The following is a 25,738-nucleotide window of genomic DNA, read 5'->3' as shown; positions in this document are numbered from 1 at the left end:
TAATGAGGTATTTCTCTTTTAATTTTTTGTGGAAACTTTGAACTATTTTCCATAGAGCCTGTACTAGTTTATATTCCCATCCACAGTGCACAAGGTTCTCTTTTCTCCACATCCTAGCCCACACTGTTATTTCTTGCCCTTTGGATAATAGTCATTCTAACATATGTGAGGTGATATCTCCTTGTGGTTTTGGTTTGCATTTCCCTGATGATTGGTGATGATGAGCATTTTTTCATGTACCTGTTGTCCATCTCTATGTCTTTAGAAAAATGACTATTCAGGTATTCTGCCTATTTTTTAATTGGATTGTTGGGTTTGGGGCTATTGAGTTTTATGAGTTCTTTATATGTTTCGGATATTAACCCCTTATCAGATACATAATTTGCAAATATCTTCTCCCATTTGGTACTTTGCCTTTTCGTTTTGTTGATGGTTTTCTTTGCTGTGCAGAAACTTTTTAGTGTGATGTAGTCCCACTTGTTTATGTTTGCTTTTGGTGCCTTTGCTTTTGGTTTCAAATCCCAAAAAATCATCACCAAGGCCAGCATCAAAGAGCTTCCACCTTTGTTTTCTTCCAAGAGTTTTATAGTTTCAGGTCTTACATGCAAGTGTTTAATCCATATTGAGTTATTTTGTGTGGGGGGTATAAGATAATGGTAGAGTTTCCTTCATTTGCATGTGGCTGTCCAATTTTCCCAACACAATTTATTGAAGAGACTGTCCTTTTCATTGTATATTTGTGGCCCCTTTGTCATAAATTAATTGACTGTATATATGTAAGTTTATTTCTGGGCTCTCTATTCTATACTGTTGATCTCTGTTGATTCTGTTGATCTATTTTTGTGCCAATGTTATGCTGTTTTGATTACTGTGGCATTGTAATACAATTCGGAATGAGAGAGCATGATGCCTTCAGCTTTGTTTTTCTTTCTCAAGATTGCTTTGTCTTTTTGGGGTCTTTTATAGTTTCATACAAAATTAGAATAATTGGTCCTATTTCTGTGGAAAATGCCTTTGGAAATTTGATGGGATTGCTTAGAATCTGTAGATTGCTTTGAGTATTATGGACCTTTTGACAATATTAGTTCTTCTAATCCATGAGCATGAAATATCCTTACATTTATTATGTCTTCTCCAGTTTCTTTCATCAGTATCTTATAGTTCAGAGCACAGATATTTCACCTACTTGGTTAAATTTATTCCTAGGTGTTTCATTCTTTTTGATGTAGTTATAAATGGGATTATTTTCTGAACATCTCTGATAGCTTATTATTAGGATATAGAAATGCAACAGATTTTAGCATATTGATTTTGTATCATATTACTTTACTAAATTTGTTTATTAGTTCTAATAATTTCTTTTGGTGGCATCTAGGTTTTTCTATATATAATGTGCCATCTGCAAATAGTGACAGTTTTACTTCTTCCTTTCCAATTTAGATGCCTTTTATTTCTTTTTCGACTATTTTGTCATTTGTTGATGTGAATCCAGTATCAGCTCATTTCCAGTGATAAGCTTCTAGATAGTTCATACAATCATTAATAATATACAACAGATTATATAGTATTTTACATTTTACAAAACAATTTTCAGTACAAGTTGTCTAATTTAATCCTTATAACAATACTATTTTTAGCATTTTAAAGTATTATGTTTAGCATTTTAAAGCTGGGAAAACTACAGGTCAATAGAGTAAGTAATCGCCTAGATTTCCAGTCCTGGTAAACAGTAGAGCAAAGATTTTAATACATGTTTCTGACACTGAGCATGAGATATTTAATTTAGTCTGGGCTGCATATGTGTTGGTCATGAAAAACAAGTATTGTAATAGTGTGCCTATTTGGTTTCCAAACCTCAACTTTTACCCAAAAGCTTAATTAGGTGAAGGGGTTAACTATTAACTTCTCTGGGACTTGAAGTTAAATGATCCTTGAACTTATCATACAGACTAGAGGAAATAGATGTTGGGGTGACCTTAAATTAATTTATCTTGTTTCTGCCTGAGGCTTTTTCTTCTATATGTATATATGTATCTTTTATATACATATATATATATATGTGTGTGTGTGTATATATATATATACATATGTATATATGTATATATATATACATATATGTGTATATGTATATATATATATATACATACATATATACGTATATATATATATGGTTGAGTAATTTTTTTAAATGATTTTAAAATTTTAATTTTTTAGAGCAGTTTCAGGTTTACAAAAAAATGAGAGTAAGGTACAGAGATTTCCCTTACTCACCCTGCCCCGACACATGCATAGCATAGCTTCTCCCATTGTCAATATCACTCATCAGAACAGTAGATTTTTTACTAAGGTTGAACCTATACTAATGTATCATAATCAACTGAAATCTATAGTTTGGGTTCATTCTTGGCATTGTACATTCTTTGGGTTTTGGCCAGTGAATAATGACATTTATCCATTATTATAATGGATTATTATAATGTCATATAGAGTATTTTCACTGCCCTAAGAATCCTCTATGCTCTTCCTATTCATCTCCCTTCCCTACTTCCCTCCTTTAGCAACCACTTCTTCTTTTCATAGTTTTGTCTTTTCCAGAATGTCATATAGTGAGAATCCTATAAAATGTGGTATTTTTTCTGTATGACTTATTTCACTTAGCATAACACTCTCCAGTTCCATCCACGTTGCTACAAAAGGCCATATTTCATTCTTTCTCATTGCCAAAATTTCTTTATCCTTTCATCAGTTGATGGACATTTAGGCTCTTTCCATAATTTGGCTATTGTTGAAAGTGCTGCTATAAATATTGGGGTACAAGTGCCCCTATGCATCAACACTCCAGATACCATATGTTTTCACTCTTATGTGGATCCTGAGAAACTTAACAGAAGACCATGGGGGAGGGGCAGGAAAAAAAAAAGTTAGAGAGGGAGGGAGCCAAAACATAAGACACTCTTACAAACTGAGAACAAACTGAGGGTTGATGGGGGGTGGGAGGGAGGGGAGGGTGGATGATGAGTATTGAGGAGGGCACCTGTAGGGATGAGCACTGGGTGTTGTATGGAAACCAATTTGACAATAAATTTCATATCAAAAAAAATAATAAAACCATGTGGAGAGTTAGGACAAAAAAAATGTGGTATTTTCAGATTGGCTTATGTCACTTAGCAATATACATTTAAGGTTCCTCCATGTCTTTGCGTGGCTTAGTAGCTCATTTCTTTTTGGTGCTGAATAACATTCCATTGTCTAGAGGTACCACAATTTATTTATCCATTCATCTACTAAAGGACATTTTGGTTGCTTCCAAGTTTTAGCAATTGTAAATACATCTGCATCTGAGTGCAGTCTTTGGACCTAAGTTTTCAACTACTTTGGGTAAATACCAAAGAGTGCAGGTGCTGTGTCATACGATAAGAATATATTTAGTTTTGTTTAAAAAAAAAAAAAGCCAAACTGTCTTCCAAAATGGCTGTACCATTTTGCATTCCCACCAGCAATGTATAAGAGTTCTTTTTGACCCACATCTTTGTCAGCATTTGGTATTGTCAGTGTTCCAGATTTTGGCCATTTTAATTGGTATGTAATGGCATCTTATTATTGTTTTAATTTGCATGTCTCTGCTGACATATGATGAGGGCATCTTTTCACGTGATTTGCCATCCTTGTATCTTCTTTGGTGAGGTGTCTGTTAAGGTCTTTGGCCCATTTTTTAATCGGGCTGTTCGTTTTCTTATTGTTGGGTTTTATGAGTTCTTTGTACATTTTGAATAACAATCCTTTATCACATGGGTCTTTTGCATATTTTTTCTTCAATTTGTGACTTGTCCTTTCATACACTTGACATTGTTCACAGAGCAGAAGTTTTTAATTTTAATGAAGTCCAGCTTATCCATGATTTCTTTCAAGGATCATATGTTTTGTGTTGTATCTAAAGAGGCATCACCCAAGGTCATTTCTAAGTTATCTCCTATATTGTCTTCTAGGAGCCTTATAGTATTACTACATTCTACATTTAGCTCCATGATGCATTTGAGTTAATTGTTGTGAAGGGTGTAAGAGGTTCCCTTTTTTTTTAAGGAGAAAAACTTCTGGAAACTGGTAGGAAGGAAGCTATCTCCTTTAGGAGGGTTTTGTGAGAGAAAATTTTAAATTAGGCACATAATGAACTAAGGTGGCAACAAGCCCAAGCCCTGATATTAACCCGTAGAATGAAGGAGAATAGCTCATTTGGTTAATCAACTAAGATGAGAAGGAAAGTTGATATTCCTGACCTGGCTGCTTCAAAATAAGCATACGTGCTCTGCAGAGCCGCCCTAAGCAAGGAAAATACACAAGGCAAATGGTTCCTGCAGGAGGCATCTGACCTTAAGAGGCAGTTTGACTGTTTCTCAGAGAAATCAGAAATGTTGCTCAAAGGGACACCTAGACTTGTAATTACTAACATTTTTATTATAAGTTCTTATATTTGCTTACAAAATTCTGAATCCTCTTGATATATTTTCTAGTTATAAAATATGTGCCAGAAAATAGCTTTCTTCCATTTACTTACAGAGAAAAGGATATACCTTGGTCACACTGACAGCTGTGTGATATTACCAAGGCTCTTAAGTTTCAGGGCCCCTTCCCTCTTCTGTAAAAGTGAGGATGTGGAAGGCTCCCTGAGGTTCCCTCCCAACTTAAAAATGGAGTCAGTGTATGGGACACCTGGATGGCTCTGTCAATTGTGTCTGACTCTTGATTTCAACTCAGGTCATGACCCCAGAGTCATGGAATCGAGCCCCATGTCAGACTCTTCACTGGGCATGGAGCCTGGTTAAGATTCTCTGTCTCTCCCTCTGCCCCTCCCTCCCACTTGCTCGCTCTCTCTCTCTCTAAAAAAAAAAAAATGATATCAACATAAAACAATTTTAAAAAGTAAAATTATATCTTTTAACTATGATTTTTATTTAACATAGGTGTTCTTAACTTAGATTCCAGGGACCTCAGAGAATCAGAACCCACTGAGATTTATGGAAAAGTTCATTATGTTTGTCCCCAAACTCTCCAAAGTTAAGAATTATTTGTCCCTATCTTTGATGATCCAGAGAGGAGATTGAGCATAAACAAAGAAGCAGGGGCAATAATTGTGACACTTAACTGAATGACCAGGACCATGAAACCTTCATGTCACAAGGGTAATGTCTCCTGGCCTTCAGTAGGACTATTTCTGGACTGCTCTGTACCTTATAAAATCCAGCCATATCTTTTAGATCTGTTCTCAAGGAAAAGGCAAATATAAAACCCAAATGTCATTAGTAGGAGGCCCTGAGCAATGCTTTACTTTGCTTAAGTAGATGTCAGATTCCTACAGACTTGTTACTAAGTCTAGAAGAAAGGGAAGAAGGAAACCAACCCATATGAAAGCATACTACACATTTCAAATAATCAACAGTACAGTTTCCTTACTAGCCACTACAGATAAACACATTGGTGAACTGATAGTACACATATTCTTCCAAACCTGGCTTTTAGAGAAGAGAGGGTATTTTTTATTTTTTATTTTTTAATGTTTATTTATTTTTGTGGGGAGGGGAGGAGCAGAGAGAGAGAGGGAGACAGAGAATCCAAAGCAGGCTCCTCAATAACAGCAGAGAGCTCCATGCAGGGCTCCAACTCACAAATTGCGAGATCTTGACCTGAGCTGAACTCGAACTCTTAACCACATGAGCCACCCAGGCGCCCCACAAGGGTGTCGTAAGGTAAGAAAGGGGAAAGAAGAGTCAAGGGCCAGGCACCTCTGCCTTTGTGTCCTTCAGGTGATCAGTGTTCACTTGGATGTCAGATAATCCAAGGAAATAAAATCTTGAAGTCATTGTTCTGTTCGCAAAAGTATCTTGCATTTACTGCATTGTGTATAATGTTCAGGTAAAAAAAACTGGGTCTGCTTGCTTCCAAACAAATGCCATTAGAGAAACTTGTATGGGTATTTTCTATCTTTTTCAAAAAGTTCTTTTCTAAGGAGACATAGGCATGTCTTTTCTAAATGAGATCACTCGAAAGAAAATATTTTTCTGAAATAGGAGAAGGAGTCAAAAAATAATTCCATAAATAAAAAATATAAGTCTTTACCAGCATCATCTAAGAGTGCAGATTTTGTGTTACTTTCCTTTCCCCTAGTGTTTACCAATATCACCTTGTTGTGAAACTTGCTTCTTAGAATGACTTGTTATTATGGTCCTTTAGCCTTTTCATTATCCAGTAGAAAAAGCTTTGTTAGAATAGCCCACAGTATCTTACTTGCTTGCTTACTTTTTCCATTTGTAAGCATCTCTGTAAGGTGTTAAGGTAATCTAAAAAAGCTTCTGGCTACCTGTTTGTGGAAGCAGCCTGATGGTGACCAGACTACAAGTTGATGTGTGTGTGTGTGTGTGTGTGTGTGTGTGTGTGTCCTTTCCAGTTTCAGATGGAGATCACACAAGTCCGGAGATGGTCCTCACCATTCACTTGCTTCCCACTGATCGGCACCCGCCTGTGTTCCAGGTCACAGCTCCACTGCTTGAGGTCAGCCCAGGAGGCAGCTCTTCTATAGGTAAGAACTGAACCTGAAAGAAACATGCCTTTGGAAATGGAACCATAATTCAGCCACAGTCCCTGTTTAAACCTCTTGATGCTTGCCAAAAAGTAGTGACCTCCTCTTCCAAAAGGTGCATGCATTCTCACCTGTTTCCTTCCCTCCGCCCATTTCCATGCAAATAGAAACAGCACAGAGAAAAGGAAATAAACCCTTCAGAGGTCAATGTTCAGTGATGGAATACAACACAGAATTCATTTTCTAGACTCCAGGAGTTTGATTTGTTGCCATCACTAAAGTACAAAGTTAACAAAGGAGAGTAGAGAGCAGAAAAGTGCTTGTTTGGAAAGTAAAGAGAAACAGGAGAAACAACAGATCATAGTAACCTTCAGAAGTTGTGAGGAGTTGGCCCTGTTATTTTGGATGTGATTTTATTTACCTATTAGTGTACCTACTTTTTAGGATTTTCTTTATTCTTTCACTAAGTACATTTTAAAAGCAAACAGTGTATGTTGTGGTTTTGTTAGCTGTTCTCTACAGATCCTCAACCAGTTTCTACCCATGAGTATTGGCCTGAAATTAATTATCATCCAATTTCTAAACAAGCCGACTGTCACTTCTACCCTACTCTTTCTCACTTCTGTCATGGCCATAGCAGCTGATGTTAAAACAATTTTGTTCTTGTGTAGGTTCAGAAAAAGAAGGGAATAAATAGTGAAAAGCAAAAACAGTTTCTAGGAACATTTTCTGTAAGAAAACCTACCCCCGCAGATCAGGACTGACCTAATGTTGGTTTCCATGCCCTCATTTGTATAGAAGATGAAAAGTGTTCTTAATTGAGAACTACCTACTTATCAATTAACTTTTAAAAGTAAGTTAACTATTTGCAATTTGAGAATTGACTGTATTATCAATTTTCACTCTTTTGTGGTTGATTGGAGTTAAACACTGACTTCTGATGGCCATCAGATTGTCTACAGCATGGCTTCCAGCCTGCCCTGTGGCTGTAATATATGCAGGGCATACAGTTAAAAAAATTTTTTTGAATGTGTATTATTTTTGAGAGAGAGAAAGAGAAAGAGAAAGGAAGAAAGAGAGAGAGAGAGAACGGGGGAGTGGCAGAGAGGGGAGACACAGAATCCAAAGCAGGCTCCAGGCTCCAAGCTGTCAGCACATAGCCCAACACAGGGCTTGAACCCACGAGCTGTGAGATCATGACCTGAGCTGAAGTTGGACACATAAGTAGCTGAGCCACCCAGGCACCCAGGGCATAGAGTTTTTTTTAACGTACCCACATCCTGTCATATGATTTGTCTCCTGACTGCAGGACTTCAGCTGGTAGTAAGAGATACCAAGATAGCACCTGAAGAATTCTTCTTTGAGCTCCGGAAACCTCCAGAGCATGGCGTGCTCCTTAAGTACACAGCCAAGTTCAAAGGGCCCATGGCCACAGGTAGCTGCTTACTCTGTCATTGACTGCTTGGAGAATTTCTTGCTCTATAGTCAGTTTTATGTGTCTCAGACAAGAAGGAAAGCCACTCTGTGGGACAAACTATGAGGAGACACTGAAAAAGGAAAAACTTTTAGCTTTTAGCCAATTGGCTGAAATATTTGGGACTTCTTTCTCTGTGCCATCACCCACACCCCAAACTATGAAGCTGTTTCCTCATGTTGTTGGTGAAATTAGTTGAATTGGTCGATTTACCTGGAGTAAATACATTTAGAACAACCTCATAGGAAGTGTCAGCTGCCACTTTCCTATGGTTTGTTCATGAAGATGAATTTGTCTTCCTTAGTTTGGTATGTTAATCTTCACAATATTTTTAGCACTGAAACTCTGATAATATAAACTACACGTATCCTCATCCATAGAAAAGGAAACACATTTTTTGAGTATTGTCTTTGTGATGTAACACTATGGTAGGTGATGTGACCAGCTTTCCAAAATAATATTTCTTACACTCTCTCCAATTATAAAAAATAAGACATGTTGATTGTTTAGAAAACAGAGAGAAGCACAAGGAACACAACTAATCTAATTTTTAATAGTCAGCCCATATATATCAAAGTGAGTATTATCCCTTTCAAAGTAATCACTTTGGAATGCTATATGCTTATTTTAACAATCTGTACTTTCTCAAAACCTTTATATAATTCCTAATAGGTATGTAATCATGCATTCATTCGAATATCCCTGCAGAGAGAGGGGGGCAAGTCTCTGACCTTGAAGGTAGATAGAATTTGAAGAAGAACCAATCAGCATTTGGGAGTCAAAGGCAGATTTTTAAAAAATTTACTGAACACAAGAAATGTCATCAGAATAAATCTCTAGCATCCTAAGGGAACTACTTTAAGAGCATTAACAGTCAGAGCCCAGCTTCTTTAACAGTATATTTAGCTTATATTTGTATAATTAATATATAAGATACAAAGATATATATAAAATATTAGTTTTATTACCTTTTTTTAAGGCTCAATACCACTAGCACCAGTAAATCACAATAACACAATGTTAAAAGAGAAGGCTTGGAAGACAAATACAGAAAATGAATAAATTCTTTAGTCTCATTCATAATACCAATTATTACAGCCAATAATCTATCAGGGAATAGAATTGCAAATAATATCCAAGAATACCAATTCCTCAGTTGTACTCTCTAGAATCCTTGGGGTCCATGGCACTAAGGGGCATTTCTCATAAAGGATTCCATGACCAAACAATTTCGAAATGCTTTAATACTTATATATCGAAGATTCTAAAATTCTAGTAAATCCTGCAGTTCAAAAATTTTTAGTTTTAAATTTTGTTTAAACCTATTTTCCCCAAAGTTATATGACCTTGAAACTTATTTCACACGATGCCTATAAAATCTATCACAAATTAGTACTCTAGACTTAGAAAGTTTGGATTTCTAACTTTAAGTAGGTTTTTCAATTTTTAGATATTTTTTATTTTAGAAAAACTTTATACTCCCAACTAAAATAAAGACCTCTACAGATTCATCAAACATAATTTATTTTCATACCTTTCTCAAAAGAATTCTAGTGTCAAGATTAGATTCTAGAAGCGTTATCATAAAGAATAGAGGCTTGACCTTTAATTCGCTAGAACTAAGAATGATGCCTGAATCTTACAGAAACAGATTTGGGCTCAATATGATTAAGAACTTACAAAAATTAGGGCCCTCTCCAGTAGAATTAGCTACCTTGTAAAACAGTGAGCCTCCCACCTTGAGAAGTGTTGAAGGGCAGGCTAAATAACCCCTTTTCAAGAGTGGTATAAAAGGAATCCTATATTGGGTGGGTGGTTGGACTAATTAACTTACAACTCCCAGAGTTTATGATCCTATATGTACTTTGAAATCCTGAGAACAAAGGTGTTATATACATGAAAAGTGTTATTCCCAGAAGTAATTGGTTTTGCACTTTGTTTTATTCTCAAAAGGTGACACTTTCACATATGAGGACATTAAGAAAAATGCTCTGCAGTATCTACACGACGGCTCCTCCGCCCGGGAAGACAGCATGGAGATCTCAGTCACAGATGGCACCTGGGTGACAACCGTGGAAGTAAGAGTGGAGGTGTCACTGTCAGAGGACCCAGGGCCTCAGCTGGCTGCCGGCGCCTCTCTGAGCATTACAGTTGCTAGTAAAAGCACGGCCATAATCACCAGGTCACATCTTGCTTATGTTGTAAGTTCTTGTCCCGCTCTTGTTCACTGCGCCCCATCCCTGGGCCTGACTAGAAAATAAGACTATGGCTGAATATTTGGGACATCAGGTATATGGCCAGATAAGGAAGTTTTTTCTCAACTTTCCCAATAGTTCTACTCTTAGAAGGAGTTACAGTGTTTACTCAGGCTGCTCCTAGTGTCTCATGAACAGACAAAGGAACGAGCAAAACTTTGATGAAAACACAAATGAGATTGTGTAGGGATGGGTGATTGCCAACAAGGAACATTGCTGGTGTCAGAAAAACCCAAGTCCCCATTTTTTTTGAAGCCCCATCCATAATATTTTGAGTGGGAATTTTCAGGAAAGAGCGTTTTAGAAGAACTTGTCTGATTAATGACTAATAACTTATGATATTTCATGGCCCACTGAGAAGAAGCCCACTTTTCACCAGCTTTTGTCTCAGAGCCAGCTCTAGACAGAATGCTGGCACACCCCTTTGGCAGTGCATCTCTGCCAGATTCCCTAGGCAAGATTACTGACTCACCCCCATCCCATGCCCCAAAGGAAGCAGTGTGTTTAGGGGACCAAGGTTTAGATTTAGGGACTCTGCATTTTTTCCCCATCTGGCATTAATTTGCTAAGTGATCCTGGTGAATTAAACTCTTCTTCTTTCTTTGATTCCACCTCTGGAGCTAAGGATAATAAGTATAATTAATTTTATTTTTCAGTTGTGTGGATTGTAAACATACATGAATTATCCATGTAAACATAATGAATAGTTTTGGCAAATACCTTGAAAATAAGGATGATTATCTGAATGGTAATCATTCTTAGTATTGAATTTTTCCTTACCAATGTTAAAATTCTAACTAATGACCTGTCCCCTGCCTTTTTAAATACTATATAGTTTTAAGTAATCCTTTTCTGGGCTAAATAGTCTAGCTATAAAATCTAGTCCTGAATAGTAGCATGTAAGATAAAGCCTTAGCCTGGGAACAATTGCTTCAATTGCTTTAGCACAGATTTAGCCCTGAAATTGTCTTTTCTTAAATTATGGGAAACTGCATTCCACCCGGATTCTTCTCATGGGTCCAGTAGAGCTTCAGAACAGCTTTGATTTTGTTTTTTTCTTAATTGACAGGTGATTTTTACCATAGGTTATGGTCTTTTGAATCTTATGAAACTCATGAATTCATAAAAATGTATGAATATAGATTTAATCAATAGATCACCAAGGCTTGAAAAATGTTTGACAGGCCAAAATAGCTCTCCAGGAGCAGTTCCTGCCCATTAACTGTGTATTATAAGCTGCATATCAAAACGCAAGCCCATTGGCAACTGAACATGTATTTTTCAGAAATTGATTGAATGTGAATTTACCCACTAGAGCAGAAAGACTCCAAAAGGACTATTCTAGCCTGCTGAAAGTATAGCATATTTTAAGGACTTAGCTAAGTTATATACTAACTTTTTCTCTGAGGGTTGTAGAAGAATTTTGTGCTTAGTGTCATGGGGGGAAATTTTTGCAGATATGCATAGTTAGTGAGTTTGTAGTGAACATGCAAAAAGGTTAGAAAAGCCATCTGAAATGCTGGTCATAAATGGAGCAGAATATAAAAGGATAGGAGCAGACAAGCCTCTTCTTAATTAGAGTATCATTAATGGCAAGAGATGTCAAGAGAGACAAAAGGCAGAAATGGGATTCTGTGTGATTTGCTTCTTAATGGCGGTTTCCTGTACAGTTTGCTACACACTGCAGGTAAACAAGTAGTGAAAGGGTGTTTTGTAGTTACAACAGATGAGTTTTAATCCAGGCTTACCACTTACTAGCATAGTAACCCTTGGCAAGTTACTTAGCTTTCTAGGGCTAGTTTTCTCATCTGTAATGTGGGCAGGATGATATGAGATTAATCTTAAAAAGCTAATAGCATTTCTAGGCACCAGCCAAAAATATAATAATTAAAAATAGGATACCATCTATAATAACATCGCATAACACATATCTAAGAATAAGTGTAAAAAAAGATGTATAATTTCTAGGGAAAATTGATACTATGTACAACTAAAAGAAAATCCAAAAGAATCTCTTAGCAAAGTTTTAGAAATAAAAGGAGAATTTACCAAGGGATCAAAGAGAAGCTTAACAAAGCAATAGCATTGCTATATATAAGCAAAAAATAGCCACTAAATGTAACTTAAAAAATGATACCACTTATGATAGCATTTTAAAATCATGTCTTTTGGACTAAATCTAACAAAAATTAGACAGTACTTCTACAGAAAAAATTGTAACAACTTAACTGACAAACATTTTTTTTTTAAACACTCAATAGGGGCGCCTGGGTGGCTCAGTCGGTTGAGCGTCTGACTTCGGCTCAGGTCATGATCTCACAGCTTGTGAGTTCGAGCCCCGCTTTGGGCTCTGTGCTGACAGCTCAGAGCCTGGAGCCTGCTTCGGATTCTGTGTCTCCCTCTCTCTCTGCCCCTAACCCACTTGCATTCTGTCTTTGTCTCTCTCAAAAATAAAATAAAACATTAAAAGCACTCAATAAATGATGGGCCATGCCATACTCATGAATCACAGGATTTAATATCTAAAAGATAGCAATTTTCCTGCAAAGTGATCCTGCCTTTCAACTGAGTTCCAATCAAAAGCCCAGTGGACTTTTTATGGATCTTGATAAGGTGATTCTACAATAAAGAACAAAGGACCAAAATTCTGAAACAGAATGCTAGGAGGGCAGGGGCTTGCCCTATCAAATATCAGAATTTATGATAAACCTGTGCTATTTAAAGCAGTGTAGTAGCACGAGAATGTACGAGATAGTCCAGAAACAGACCTACAAATGAGACTGTAATATAAAACAGGTATAGTAAGCCAGATCAGTGGAAACAGGAAGAACTACTTAAAATATAGATCTGCACAAAATGGTTATTCCTATGGGTAAAAAAAGAACTTGTAGTGCTCCCTCACACTGTACACAGAGATTAGTAACTTCAAGCAAATCAAGCAATTCTTTGTAGGATATAGGTAAATATTTTTAGATATTGGGAAAGGGAAGAATTTTTAAACTAGAAACAAAAAGTCCTAACTATGAAGAAAAGATTAATAAATCTGACTGTGTTAAAATTAAATTTATGTTTCCCTAAACATACCAGAAATACACAAAACAGACAAGTTACAAATTGGAAGACGGTACTTGCAATATATATAACCAAAAATAACAAAGAAAACATATCAAATGTCTACAGATTGAGAAGAAAAAGATAACCCAGATAAGATGAACAAGAGACATTAATAGGAATTTCAGAAGAGGAACCCATAGGGCCAATAAATATAAAAAGATATCATCACTTTTTTATGCATCAAGAAAAGCCAAAAAGACTATATACCATATCATACCAATTCAACTGGAAGAAATCTAAAATTTTAAATGTTGTAGAGGAAATGAACCTGTAGAAGTTTCTTTGCTGATGGAAAAGTAAACTTGAAGAAGCCACTTTGGGAAAGAATTTGGCATAGTCTTGTGAGGATGAGCGGTCATATACACTAACCATTCCACTCCTAGATTCCTATCCAAGAGAAACTTTCATATGTACACCAAAAGATATGCCCAAGAATACTCAAAGTGATACTATTTGTAATAGCAAAAATATTGAAACAAGACAAATGCCCATCAACAGGATAATAGAACCTGTGGTATACTTACTCCATAGAATATTACACAACACTCGAAACAGATGAACTATTGCTACATACAACAATATCGACGGGTCTCAGCAGTCCACTACTGAGTAAGAAGTCCCACAAGGGGAAAGTCTTTTCATAAGTTTTTTAAAAACAACTAAAAATACTTTGTAGTAATATATCAAATCATATCAAGAAATTCAAGGAAATGAGAAGCAAGATCCAGGGTGATGGTAGCCCAATGACAAGATAAAGGAGGAACACATACATGAATGTTAATTAGCAGTGTTCTAGTCCTTGTGTTGACTGGTGGGTCAATAGATGTAAAAATAATAAAAAGAAAATGAAAAATGAACTAATACAAAAGGGTTAGGAAGGTAGGAAAATTATGTGAGAATAAAGTCTACATTCTTATCAATTTTTTTTGCATCCATGATACCTTAGATAGGCCAAAGTAGTCATTTTCCTTAATTATTAAAAATAATTAATATTTTCTTAAATTATGATAGCATTTTCAGAAGAAAAAAATATCTAGCCAGTTTCACACTTTTTCAAACCCACTGGTCACTTGAGATTTGAAACATTAAAATAAATGTGCCTGACATGAAATAAGCATTTCTTTGCCAAATTTACCAGTGTGGAATTTCAAAGCTATTCATTCTAATCAAGAGCCAGGAGTTCTGTCCTTGTAGTTTATCACCATCTCCGAAGACAGTACTTTGGAACTCTTAGCTGTCTTTTAAAAATTCTCTCTCAGAGGGTACCCATAATAATATTAGGAGGCAGTCTTTTGGAAGTCTGCATGTTGTATTTGATAACCCATGTGGAATAGTAGAGAAAGTTTTGAAGTATAAATTTAGGGGAAATTTTCTGAAGGTTTGCAGCTTCAATGAATTTGAGTTTCCTTCCTTACTGGTGTCAGGTGATGTGAGGAAATATGGAAAATTCTGTGACCTTGCATTGAGGCTCTGACCTGTCAACTTAAAAAGGCCCTTAGGGGTATAAACAAGAACTGACTAAAACCCCCTGCCCCAGATCACCAGATATCCTGAGCACATTCCTGATCCATACTTCAAATAACTATAACACAGCAACGGAAATTTGCATTTAAAAGTACACTTTGCCATGCAATATATATATTTTTTGTTGCTGTGGTAAAGTGCAAAGAGCCCCCATGTTCACAGCCAACTACTCTAAAAGATGAATGACTCAGAGAAACTCTCCAAGAAGATGTTGCCTGCCTCTTAGATATTTCCACAACATTCTTGAAGAAAGAAGAAATTGTTCATTGAGATATACAACTATTGTCCACTTGGAAACACAGAAAGCCAATTTTCTCAATAAACAATGCAGAAGGAAAGGGAAATCGTGTTTGTTAAGATTGGCCATCTTAGGGGTTGAGTATCTGTAGGTTCCATCCTGGTAGAATGAAATCTGTAAGATTTCCTAAATTCTTCTGTTAAACTAAACTTTTTGCATGTCAAATATTACTTAAACTGAGTCATTGACTAAGCTAAATAACTTCCCTTCTTTCTGTTTCACAGAATTATATTTATCATTGTATTATATGTTATAATAGAATTTTAACTCTGTCTAAAAAGCAAACTGTCCTTTGAAACTCTTAAAAGAAGCCTACAACCATGTTTATAGAGAGCTCTGACCAGGTTTTGTTCTTCACTAGATGCTTGTAATAGCAATGAAACCCCATATGGCCCTTATAATAACAATAGGGCATCTCTTTGTTTTATGCCACATACCTAAAGTGCATTTCCCCATTAATATCATAAACTAGTCTTGAAAGAAGACATTATCAAAGAGGCATTTTACGAGGAATAGATACTAGGATTTTCAAGCACTTCAAAGTGGTGTTGCTTTATCACAAAGGGAAAGAGACTTTTCCAATTGGCAGAGAAGGAAGCACATGTGATTTTTAATTACTGGAAGTATTTATTCCTATAAATGTGTGTTCACGTCTTGCCTCATATTTGCCTGATTAGGATGATTCTTCCCCTGACCCAGAGATCTGGATTCAGTTAAGTTCTCTGCCCATGTATGGTGCCCTCTTAAGAATGTCAGGACCTGAAGTGGAAGAGCTCTCGGAGGTTTCCAATTTCACAATGGAAGACATCAACAACAAGAAAATTAGGTATATAACCATTTTGTATTACTTGACAGAATTTTTAAAAATTGTATTAAAACATTTAAGCAACTAACTCATAGCTCCCTTAAAAGATTATATTGCTTCATTTTTTTAATGTTTATTTATTTTTGAGAGAAAGAGAGAGAGAGAGAGAGAGAGAGAGGGAGGGGGAGGGACAGAGAGAGAGGGAGACACAGAATCTGAAGCAAGGTCCAGGCTCTGAGCTGTCAGCACAGAGCCCGACGAGGGGTTCGAACTCATGGACTAAGAGATAATGACCTGAGCTGAAGTTGGACGCTTAACCAACTGAGTCACCCAGGCGCCCCTATATTGTTCCAGTTTTAAACAAAGATGCAATCATCTTACCTGGCTTGTCATGTAGCTCATTCATTTGATTCTTGTCCTTACCTCTGTAGGTATTCAGCTGTGTATGAGACTGATGGTAATCTGGTTACTGATAGCTTCCATTTCTCTGTCTCTGATATGGACCACAACCATCTAGACAATCAGATGTTTACCATCACTATCACTCCTGTTGAGAATCCACCTCCAGTCATTGCTTTTGCTGACCTTATCACGGTAAACAATTCTCAGATCAATGAACAATGAGTGTTATAGAGAACTGGAATCTGTGCTGATGTAAATACAGGATTTCTACCTGAACTGGCTGCCAAGTTCTTCCCCCAAAGTATCTAGCCAGTACTGTCAAGATATGTAGTTTTTAACCATGAGTTTTTTCAAAAAGTATGAAAAAATTATATGCAGAAGGTCAAATAATTATGTTTGTATTATTTAGTCAAAAATATTTATGTGCTAGGCATAAATGCTAGACATGTGTAATATTTTGTATATTATGCTAGATGTGTGAAGTAGTGGCAGTGAAATTATAAATGTAATATATCTTTTAGGAGTTAATCATCTAATGTCTGTAAGAACTAAAATATGGGGATATGGACAATGTCCCCAAGTCACTTCTTAAGTCAATATTAATCACTGTAAATATTATTTACAGTTCCTTGGGTGTGGGGGGGATGGAGGCCATATGACATATCCCAATCATGAGGTCGCCCAGACCCGAGTTCAAGTGCTGGTTCTGTTACTTACTAGCTGGGTGACCCCGGTCTAATTAATTACATATTTCTTAGCTTCCATTTCCTCATCTTTAAAATATAACTACTCCTGTTATATAGAGGATTGCTCTGATGGTTAACAGAATAGCATATAAAAGCCCCCAGTACATAACAACACATGGTAAGGATTCCGTAAGAGTTAATTCCGTTTCCTTGGCCTGCTCTGTGTACATACCATAATGCCAAAAATGCAGGAATTTTTCTGGTTTTGTCAAGCAAATGATACTCATAAAACTGAGTTGTTTTTAAATGGCTTTGATATTCCATACCTTGGGGAACCCATGTGGGCCTTCTCCATTCCCAGCGTCAGGGTGACCTTCTACTTTGTATCTTGTAGATCTCCCTACATGAGGCCAAGAATTATTCAAAGTGAAATGGCTCAGTCATGTCCAGGAGGCTAGCAAAAAACACCAAAGACAGGTTGCAGAGTTAGCATACAAAACAGGGCCCTAAAAGAAAAAGTTAGTTCAAGCAGCTGCTTTTACTTATACTGATTTATTTGCCTCTTTAACATTAAGATCAGCCCTTGCTTTCAGGTATGGTGAGGCCTTTCTTCCTGCACACCTACCAACATATCCTGTAAGGGGAGAAGTGGGACTTTTATCCTGGGTGGGAGCACCTGTGGGACAGTCTTCCTCACAGTATCTGAGGGAGAACAGGATGGATCATTCTCTAGCTGCGGGCTTTTGAATGTTGTTAGGGAAGAAAGGCAGCCATCCTGCTGTGCCGAGGTGGGTGATTGGAATGCGCTAGAGCTGCTTTATAACCAGATCCATCACTGAAGGAAGCACAACTTTGAAGGGAGACCCAGAAGTCATAGTGTCTGAGTGTAGCTTTGAGAGGCCTGGCTCCAGCATCATGCACATTCTTCATCTTGTCTGTAGAGATTCTGCCTCCTCAAAGAAGTGGAATTGGTGCTGGAAGGTCACCCCAGGCAGCACTTTTCAATTCAGTTCTTTTTACTGCAGTTCTGTGCAACCGCCCAAGGACTGTACAATATTTTCTTTCTTAGGTGGACGAGGGAGGGAGAGCCCCACTCTCATTTCACCATTTCTTTGCTGCCGACGATCAGGACAACCTCCAGGGAGACGCCATCATTAAACTAAGTGCTCTGCCCAAATATGGCTGCATTGAGAACACAGGAACAGGTACCAGCAGTAGTTTTGCTGTAGAATTGTTCTGGACCTAGAAAGAAGGGACGGTGGAAGGAGGTAACTGACTTTAGCTAAACCTGGAGGTGAAGGGCTAACAGAGGAATGGATCCATTTCAAGGAAATGGGAAGAAGGAAGCTTTCATTCACTCAGAAATTTACTGAGCATTTTCTGTGTGCCAGGCACTTTTTAAGTACTAGGGGTATATCAGTAAACAAAACAGATAGAAACCCCTACCTTCATGTTGCCTTAGATCCTGGTAGGGGGAGACAGATACGAAGCCTCACCAATGAGAAGATTGTGTAAGATGCTAGGAGGTAAGTCAGGCTATGACAAAAAAAATAGAGCAGGGTAGAAGATCTGTAGTGTGTGCAACGGGGATGGAGAGACACTCAGAACTGAGTGTCAAGGAAATTCCTGTCTTTTCATTGTGAGGTGGCTGCAGTTTAGCTGAACCATAGTTTATGTCCCAGCTTCTTTTAAAGATATGACATGAATTGAAATGCATGCTTGTCTATCTGTGACCCTCTCCTCAACATCCCTCCCCCTCCACCATCTGCCCTGGACCCACCGCCCTTGATGGTTATCACAAGGAAGGAGAGGCAAGCAGGCGTGTGCTGTCCACAGGCCCTCTGAGACCCAGGTGACTGGCAGCTGAGACAGCTCCTGGCAGGTTACTGTGTTTCTGCCTCTGCAATGAGATTCCTGAATGCCAGCGCTTGGCTCTAATTGGTGTGCAGCTAGCAGCTCCCACGGAGAGGCCTTTCACTGAAGGTGTCTGTGGCCAGCATGTTGCCTGGGATCTGAGCCTGGTTACCAGAAATCCCTTTAGCAGTGGCCGTGTTTTCCTGTAGAAAATCTCAGGTCCTTTCCCCATCTTGCCTTTCATTGTATGTACGTAGTTTGTTTATCCCTCAATTTGATTTATCTCAACAAATGTATGTGCTAGATACAAAGGATGTAAAGATGAGTCATAGCCCCTGCCTTGAGAGGGAGACAGATATGAAGACTGATGAATCACAATAAATAAAATGCTGGGACAGGGAGAGGGGCAAACTCTGAGAAGGTACATAGGGCAAAACGATTAATTTTGCCTGAGATGGCAGAAAAGGCTGAGGAAGTGACATGTGCACTAGAACTTGAAGGGTTCGTGGGAGTCTCACTGTGGGCAGAGGGAAGAGCATGGGCAAAGGTGGGAAATCATGAAACGGTAGTTGCCCCTTTGCACTTCTCTTCTCTCCGGGTGGTTTCTTATTAAGCCTTCCTAACAGTTTTACGTTAACCTGGAATGCATGCAGAGGAGTATGTCACTGATCTAGAAGTTAAATTTCTGGCAAGCCTCAGCTCTCTAAAAAGTGATTCTCAAACCTTACTGTGTATAAGACTCACCTGGAGGGCTCGTGAAAACAGTTTCCCGAGCAGCAAGCTCAGAGTTCCTGTTTGCAGAAGCTGGTGAGGCCCTTGCATTTGCATTTCTCCCCAGCTCATAGGTGATGCCACTGCTGTTGACCCAGGAAGATGCCTGGAGAATCACTGCTCTACATTAGTATGAGCCTGGAAGTAAGGAAAAGATGGTGGAGGGTGGGGGGTGAGAGGTACAAATAATTATCCCTAGACAATTTAAGGACTCCAGCCTTTGCTCCATGGGTGTTCAGAACTGAGCCTGTTTTGTATATGTGAAACTAGCTCCCTAGATTCAGAATCCAGCAGATCAGCCTAATGCCTTTTTAAAAATATTAGAAGCAATTTTAACTTCTTACTGGCAAGACGGGAAGAAACAATAATTATATTGTTAGGTATAAAATCCTACAGCATGGGCTCTACATTCATTTAGTACCAACACAAACAGAACAGTACCCACCTTCATTGCCCCTAGGGCACACAAGACTGTGTTCCAGCACAAGGCAGTAATAGATGCTGATAATGATAGCCTGCATGTATTGAGAACTGTTTAATTTGTGCATAGTATATTCTGCTTAAGAAGGCAAGGAAGCAAAATGAGAATGATTTTACATGAAAAAACAGAAGATGCAATTAAAAAAAATTTTTTTTTTAAAGTAAGCTCCATGCCCGACATGGGACTCAAACCCACGACCCTGATATCAAGAGTGAGATGTTGTACCAACTGAGCCAGCCAAGTGCCCCTAGAAGGTGCAGTTTTAAAACTTGGAAGGATTGGTGCTTAAAGCTTCAATGACAGATTCACTTGTTGAACAGCGTGTTTTCCAATGACAGAAAAGAAGTCATTACTCTATTTGAGTATATATTTAGGCATCATTTAGTTTGCTTAGGCTCTTTGACCCAAATAAAGAAGCCACCTTTATTTTATTTGTAGTGATCAATGTAAAGGGAAAATAAAAATTTGAAGGAATTACATACAGCACTTCCTTCTGGAAACACTGAACTGTATGTCCTAGGGATTATCAGGTCACTGGTCACTTAGACTCTCCTATGTTATGCTTCTGATGTCAAGAAAAATTAAACTGCTGGATAAAATCTAAGAAAATTCATGTCATTGAAGAAGAAACAAATGTCCTGAGCTCTTCAAACAAATTACAAATAAAACATTTTCATTCCTAGTCTTTCTGTTGGGAGGTTAACAAAAAAAAAAAATGATACTATCTATAATTCAGGAAGTCACTGGCCTTTTGATTTATGACCTGATCTTTGCAAAGGGCCATGGAAGAGAGAAAAAGAAAGGCTTGTTGTTTTGAGATCTTCTATATACACTTTTCTTTGTTGATATGTATCCAGGGAATGTTTGAAGACACAGGGATTTCTTTTCTTTTTCTCCTCTCTTTAGAAGAAAATGTGGTAACAGTTTAAAATCAACCAATTAGAGAGATTCACACCAAAAAAGAGACAAGTCATCTGTCATGTAGACAGTGCTTACTCTCCCTCTTGCCCTTTTCCAGTGTTTGGTTGGGGTTGGTATGAAAAGTAGAGTTAACCAGAACCTGCTCTATCTCTGCAGCTCTGAATGATACTTGAGAATCTCAGTCACTGAATGGCACCTAAGCTCTGAATGGTCCCCGGGCATCACAGTAGCCCTGGTGTACCATCCCAGGGTCTAAGCTCTGACCCAAGGGGAGGTTTCTTAGATAAAAAGGTGTACAGTTAGCCTTTTTTTATATAGAGAAGGAAGCTTCCTCTTGCAGGATATGCTAGGCATAGTGGTTTTGAAATTGACTAAGGCTTAAGGTAGAACCTTTGCTATTGTATCGTCACTTGCCCCAGGATTTACTTTATCACAGATTTCTAATAAAACAACCTGATTCTTGCTATATAAAATAATAACATTCTGAGTGCTTTCATGCATATTATATCATTTGATTCCCTGTGGAAACAGCAGGGCAAATATAACCATGTATAGATGAGGAATAGGAGGGAAACAGGGATCAAACCCCAAGTCTTATATTGCTAGTCTTGTGCCCTTTCCATTCTCCATTTTTATCCTCTAATGAATTTTCATCTTTTGTTGATAATAGTGTCATGTTTTCTAGTTCAGCCTAGTAAGCAGGAATTGAGGGATCAAGGTAAAAGTTCTCTCTTGATGTTGATGCAGGTGATCGTTTTGGCCCTGGAACCACCAGTGACCTGGAGGCATCATTCCCTATTCAAGATGTCCTGGAAAACTACATTTACTACTTTCAAAGTGTTCATGAAAGCATTGAGCCAACCCATGACATTTTTAGTTTTTATGTAAGTGATGGAAACAGTCGTTCAGAGATCCACAGCATCAATATCACCATTGAGGTAAAGACTTTGAAGTTGGAAAAGTTGGGCCTTTGATGACAATATCCCATGATTAGATAGCTCTATATGAACTGAAAAGCAAAAAAGATTCCATTTGACCTTCAGTTTTAGAGGTCAATTTAAAAATATAACCCTGACCTTTAGGAAACTTGTAGAATTAAGGCTGGCATTTGGGGATGGTCTGACTTGGAAATCTGAATTTTCACTTCAGGGTAAAATGTATTCATTCTGTGTAAGAGCAGTTTGTGAGGGTCATACAAGAGAAACCCTGGCAATCTCATATTTAGACAAAAACTAACATATGCCTATTTTTCCCTGAAATTATTATATGTAGTTCCAGATACATACTTGCCTTTTCTTATATTTTAATGCATTTATTCGTTAAATTGTAACATCAAAGAAATGTGTCCTTTGATGCTGTATTTATTCTCGTTTGAGCAATTACATAGCTTGCTCTACCAGCCCGGGGAGAGAGAAAGATAAAAGATAAAACTCAGCATGGAATACCCTCTGCCTTGGGAAAATATCCTCAATACCCTACCCTTCAGGAATCGTAAAGCGGGGCTGGCACAGGGTCAGGGAGACTCTGAGAGACTCACACTTTTAAATATGATGGCCTCCTACAGTACTGTGGTATTTTGGGGGCTTTCCAAGACAGTTCTGATTTCAAAGAATGTGTTATTTTGTCCCCCAAATATGCTTGCATTTCTCCAACCACATGTCCATGAAAAATATGATCATTGTACCTGTGGAAAACATCCAAGGCGATTTCTGTAGAATGTCAGTTTCTTTTCAAGGAGACATTTTGCTTGTGTGGTTTGCTGTCTTTCCCAACTAACCATTTTGATGGGGAATTAAAGATTGTGACACATGACATGCTATTTCAATAGTGAAAGTTGGTGTGAACATGTTACTTTCTCTGAATAAGATACATTTTCTTTCTTCTTAAACCAATGTCTGTGTGAGACCTGATATTTTATACTTTAATCAGAGGAAGAACGATGAGCCTCCCAGGATGACCTTGCGGCCCCTTGGCGTGCAGCTAAGCTCGGGAGTGGTGATAAGCAATTCTTCTTTGAGCCTGCAAGACCTGGACACTCCGGATAATGAGCTGGTTTTCGTATTGACAAAAAAGCCTGACCACGGTAGGACACAACTGCTATGGCAAGCTTCTTAATTGAGATGCCCAACAGGTTGTTAGAATAAACATGTAGATTTCTGTTGGTTATTCCTCTACCTCACCTGTACATAGTCCATTCTTTGCATCAAAGTATAATCAGATTCACAGCTAGCCAATATTCTTGGGGTCACAGTTGACACCAGTTGCTCTAAAAGTCTGAATCCTAGGTAATTGGTGTATCTGAAATTCAATTTCAGCTCTTTTCCTGCTGGCCTGTATAACCTCAGGCAAAATGGGTTTAGAGTCCTCTTGTCAGAGTAGGGCTTCACTGCTTGTTAATCCTGGGCCATCTCGTGCAAGGAACAGCATGGCCACCTTGATATTAATTGCACAAGGTATGCACTTCAGGTTAGAGGTGTGCTAGGTGTCTTTATGAGCTTGGTCCTTTTGCAAAGAAAGCACTTTTCCTGATTAAACCAGAGGTAAAAACCACCATGGGAATCTTTTACCTACTTGTTTTCTAAGTGCCATCCCTCTGGTACTAGCTAAAGCTCTGGAACTTTCATCTCCCACGTGGTATCCTAGTGTATCATAACACTCTTGGTCTTTTAAAGATGAAGTTGTTGCTGTTGATGGAAGGTTAATAGAAGAGTCTGTTGGTCATTGCATTTTATCTTCCCTTCCTTCACTGTCCTTTCTTTAATGTAGCACTTTAACTGTCCCATTGTGATACACATGACGCTTGAAGACAGAAAAAGATGCCTCCACCCAAAGATGTCTTGTGTCTTTCTGAATTTAAATGGAATTGAAAACACAGTCCCTTCTCCCATCCCTGATGCCCCAGAAGGAAGGCAGCAAGTGGCGAGTGCTATTTTCACTTTGTAGAAGGGAAAAATAAGGTTTAAATAGTGGCGTGAGTTTGAATTCATGGAGGGAGACTTGACTTCTAAGCCACTGTACTACCACATCCATTGTGTCTCCTTAAGACATTTTTAAACAGGAAAAGGAGGATTTTATCATATTTATTTGTAGATGAGGCCACAGGGCAGCACCCTGTGCTTAAATAGAAAATTCTGAGTTGTTGGCCATTTATGTGTGTGTGACACCAAGAGCCTCTGAGGTGCTTGACATCTTACCCAGGCTCATACTAGTTGACAAAGCCAAGCCAAGTTTTGGCGCCATATGTATTCTACCACTTTTTCTTTGTTTTTCTTTACTTTTTTCCTCAGGTCGTCTGCTCTGGAGGCAAACTGCTTCTGAGCCTCTGAAGAACGGGAGGGTTTTAGCTCAGGGCTCCTCCTTCACCTACCAGGACATCCTGGCTGGACTGGTCGGGTACATGCCTGGTGGTCCCGGTGTGGCAGTGGATGAGTTCCGGTTCTCCCTCACGGATGGCCTCCACACGGACACAGGGAGGATGGAGATATACATAGAGCTGCCTACAAGCAGCGCCCCCCACTTGGCTGTAAACCGAGTCCTTCAACTCTCAGCAGGTACCACAGGAATGGAAGAGAGTGGCTGTGGTCCCTCTGTCCTTATTTCTTCCTTGTCAGTGTGCACGTTTGTTCTGTGGGAGGATAGTGAAGTAGGCATTCAGAACTCAGGGAGACTGGAGCTGGGGAGAGCTATTCTTTTAAGGACACTAAGAGTTATGATTGACTAATGTAGATCTCTTAAATTCTTTGGACCAGATACCTTTGTCTTTGAATTCAAGAAAAGATTAAGAAGCACTTATAGTACTTCCAAGACCCTCAGAAACCTTAATTTATCCAGCTACTCATAGGACCAGGTTTCTTAGAACAGGGCCACTGCCCAACCAATCCCACAGAGAAAAACAAAACAACAATAACAATAAAAAAACTCAAGCAGAATTATCAAGATACTCATTTAAAAAAAAAATAAGTGGGTGGGGAGGCATGGGGGGCAATTGGGAAAATTATCATACACCAAAAGAGATTATGAAAATAATTGAGAATCATTAGATATGGTATCCTAGGGTCTAACTTCACAATTTTGCCTACACATAAGCTGCACTGAAGGACCTGGGACACGTGTCAGTCTCAAAGTCAGTTGCGGTAGGGAGTTACTGAATTAGAGAGTCGGCCTTTTGCCCACAAAACATCTGCATCACCCTGGGGTCCTGGTTTTTTTTTTTTTTTCCTACTGCTCATATATGTATATAATGTCTATTTAATTTTGAGAGAATGCAAGATGGGGAAGGGCAGAGAGACAGGGCAGAGCATCTGAAGCGGGCTCTGCACTGACAGCAGAGAGCCCAGTGTGAGTCTTGAACTCATGAACCGCCAGATTATGACCTGAGCCTCAGTTAGGCTCTCAACCAACTGAGCCACTCAGGTGCCCCACATGTATTTTGTAGTGAAAACTATATGGCATAATGGTATTTGAAACTCTGGAGATTCCCAAAAGTCCCAATTATTAGGTCTGAGATTTAACTTTACCCTATTTATAAGCTAGTGAGTTAGCCTGTTACCGTTTCGTGAGTGCTGATAGAACACTTGAGGCT

At 38.3% G+C, this 25,738-nt stretch overlaps 1 protein-coding gene across 3 annotated transcripts in view; it reads left to right on the top strand.

Moving 5' to 3' along the window:
• FRAS1 (Fraser extracellular matrix complex subunit 1) overlaps positions 1-25,738 on the top strand; it is a 429,297-nt gene that overhangs the window by 323,286 nt on the left and 80,273 nt on the right. For 2 of the 3 annotated variants that reach the window (XM_042936114.1, XM_042936117.1), the window contains exons 36-44: positions 6,440-6,571; positions 7,881-8,006; positions 9,999-10,246; positions 15,914-16,062; positions 16,473-16,635; positions 18,199-18,334; positions 21,904-22,094; positions 23,086-23,239; positions 24,444-24,707. In XM_042936114.1, the coding sequence (XP_042792048.1) occupies positions 6,440-6,571; positions 7,881-8,006; positions 9,999-10,246; positions 15,914-16,062; positions 16,473-16,635; positions 18,199-18,334; positions 21,904-22,094; positions 23,086-23,239; positions 24,444-24,707 (1,563 nt within the window). The remainder of the gene's footprint in view (positions 1-6,439; positions 6,572-7,880; positions 8,007-9,998; positions 10,247-15,913; positions 16,063-16,472; positions 16,636-18,198; positions 18,335-21,903; positions 22,095-23,085; positions 23,240-24,443; positions 24,708-25,738) is intronic. The other variant, XM_042936116.1, reaches the window with a different exon arrangement.

Source organism: Panthera leo, chromosome B1, assembly GCF_018350215.1.
Source record: "Panthera leo isolate Ple1 chromosome B1, P.leo_Ple1_pat1.1, whole genome shotgun sequence".
Classification (NCBI taxonomy): domain Eukaryota; kingdom Metazoa; phylum Chordata; class Mammalia; order Carnivora; family Felidae; genus Panthera; species Panthera leo.
The sequence above is the reverse complement of the archived record's forward strand: the minus strand, read 5'-3'. Positions and strand labels throughout refer to the sequence as shown.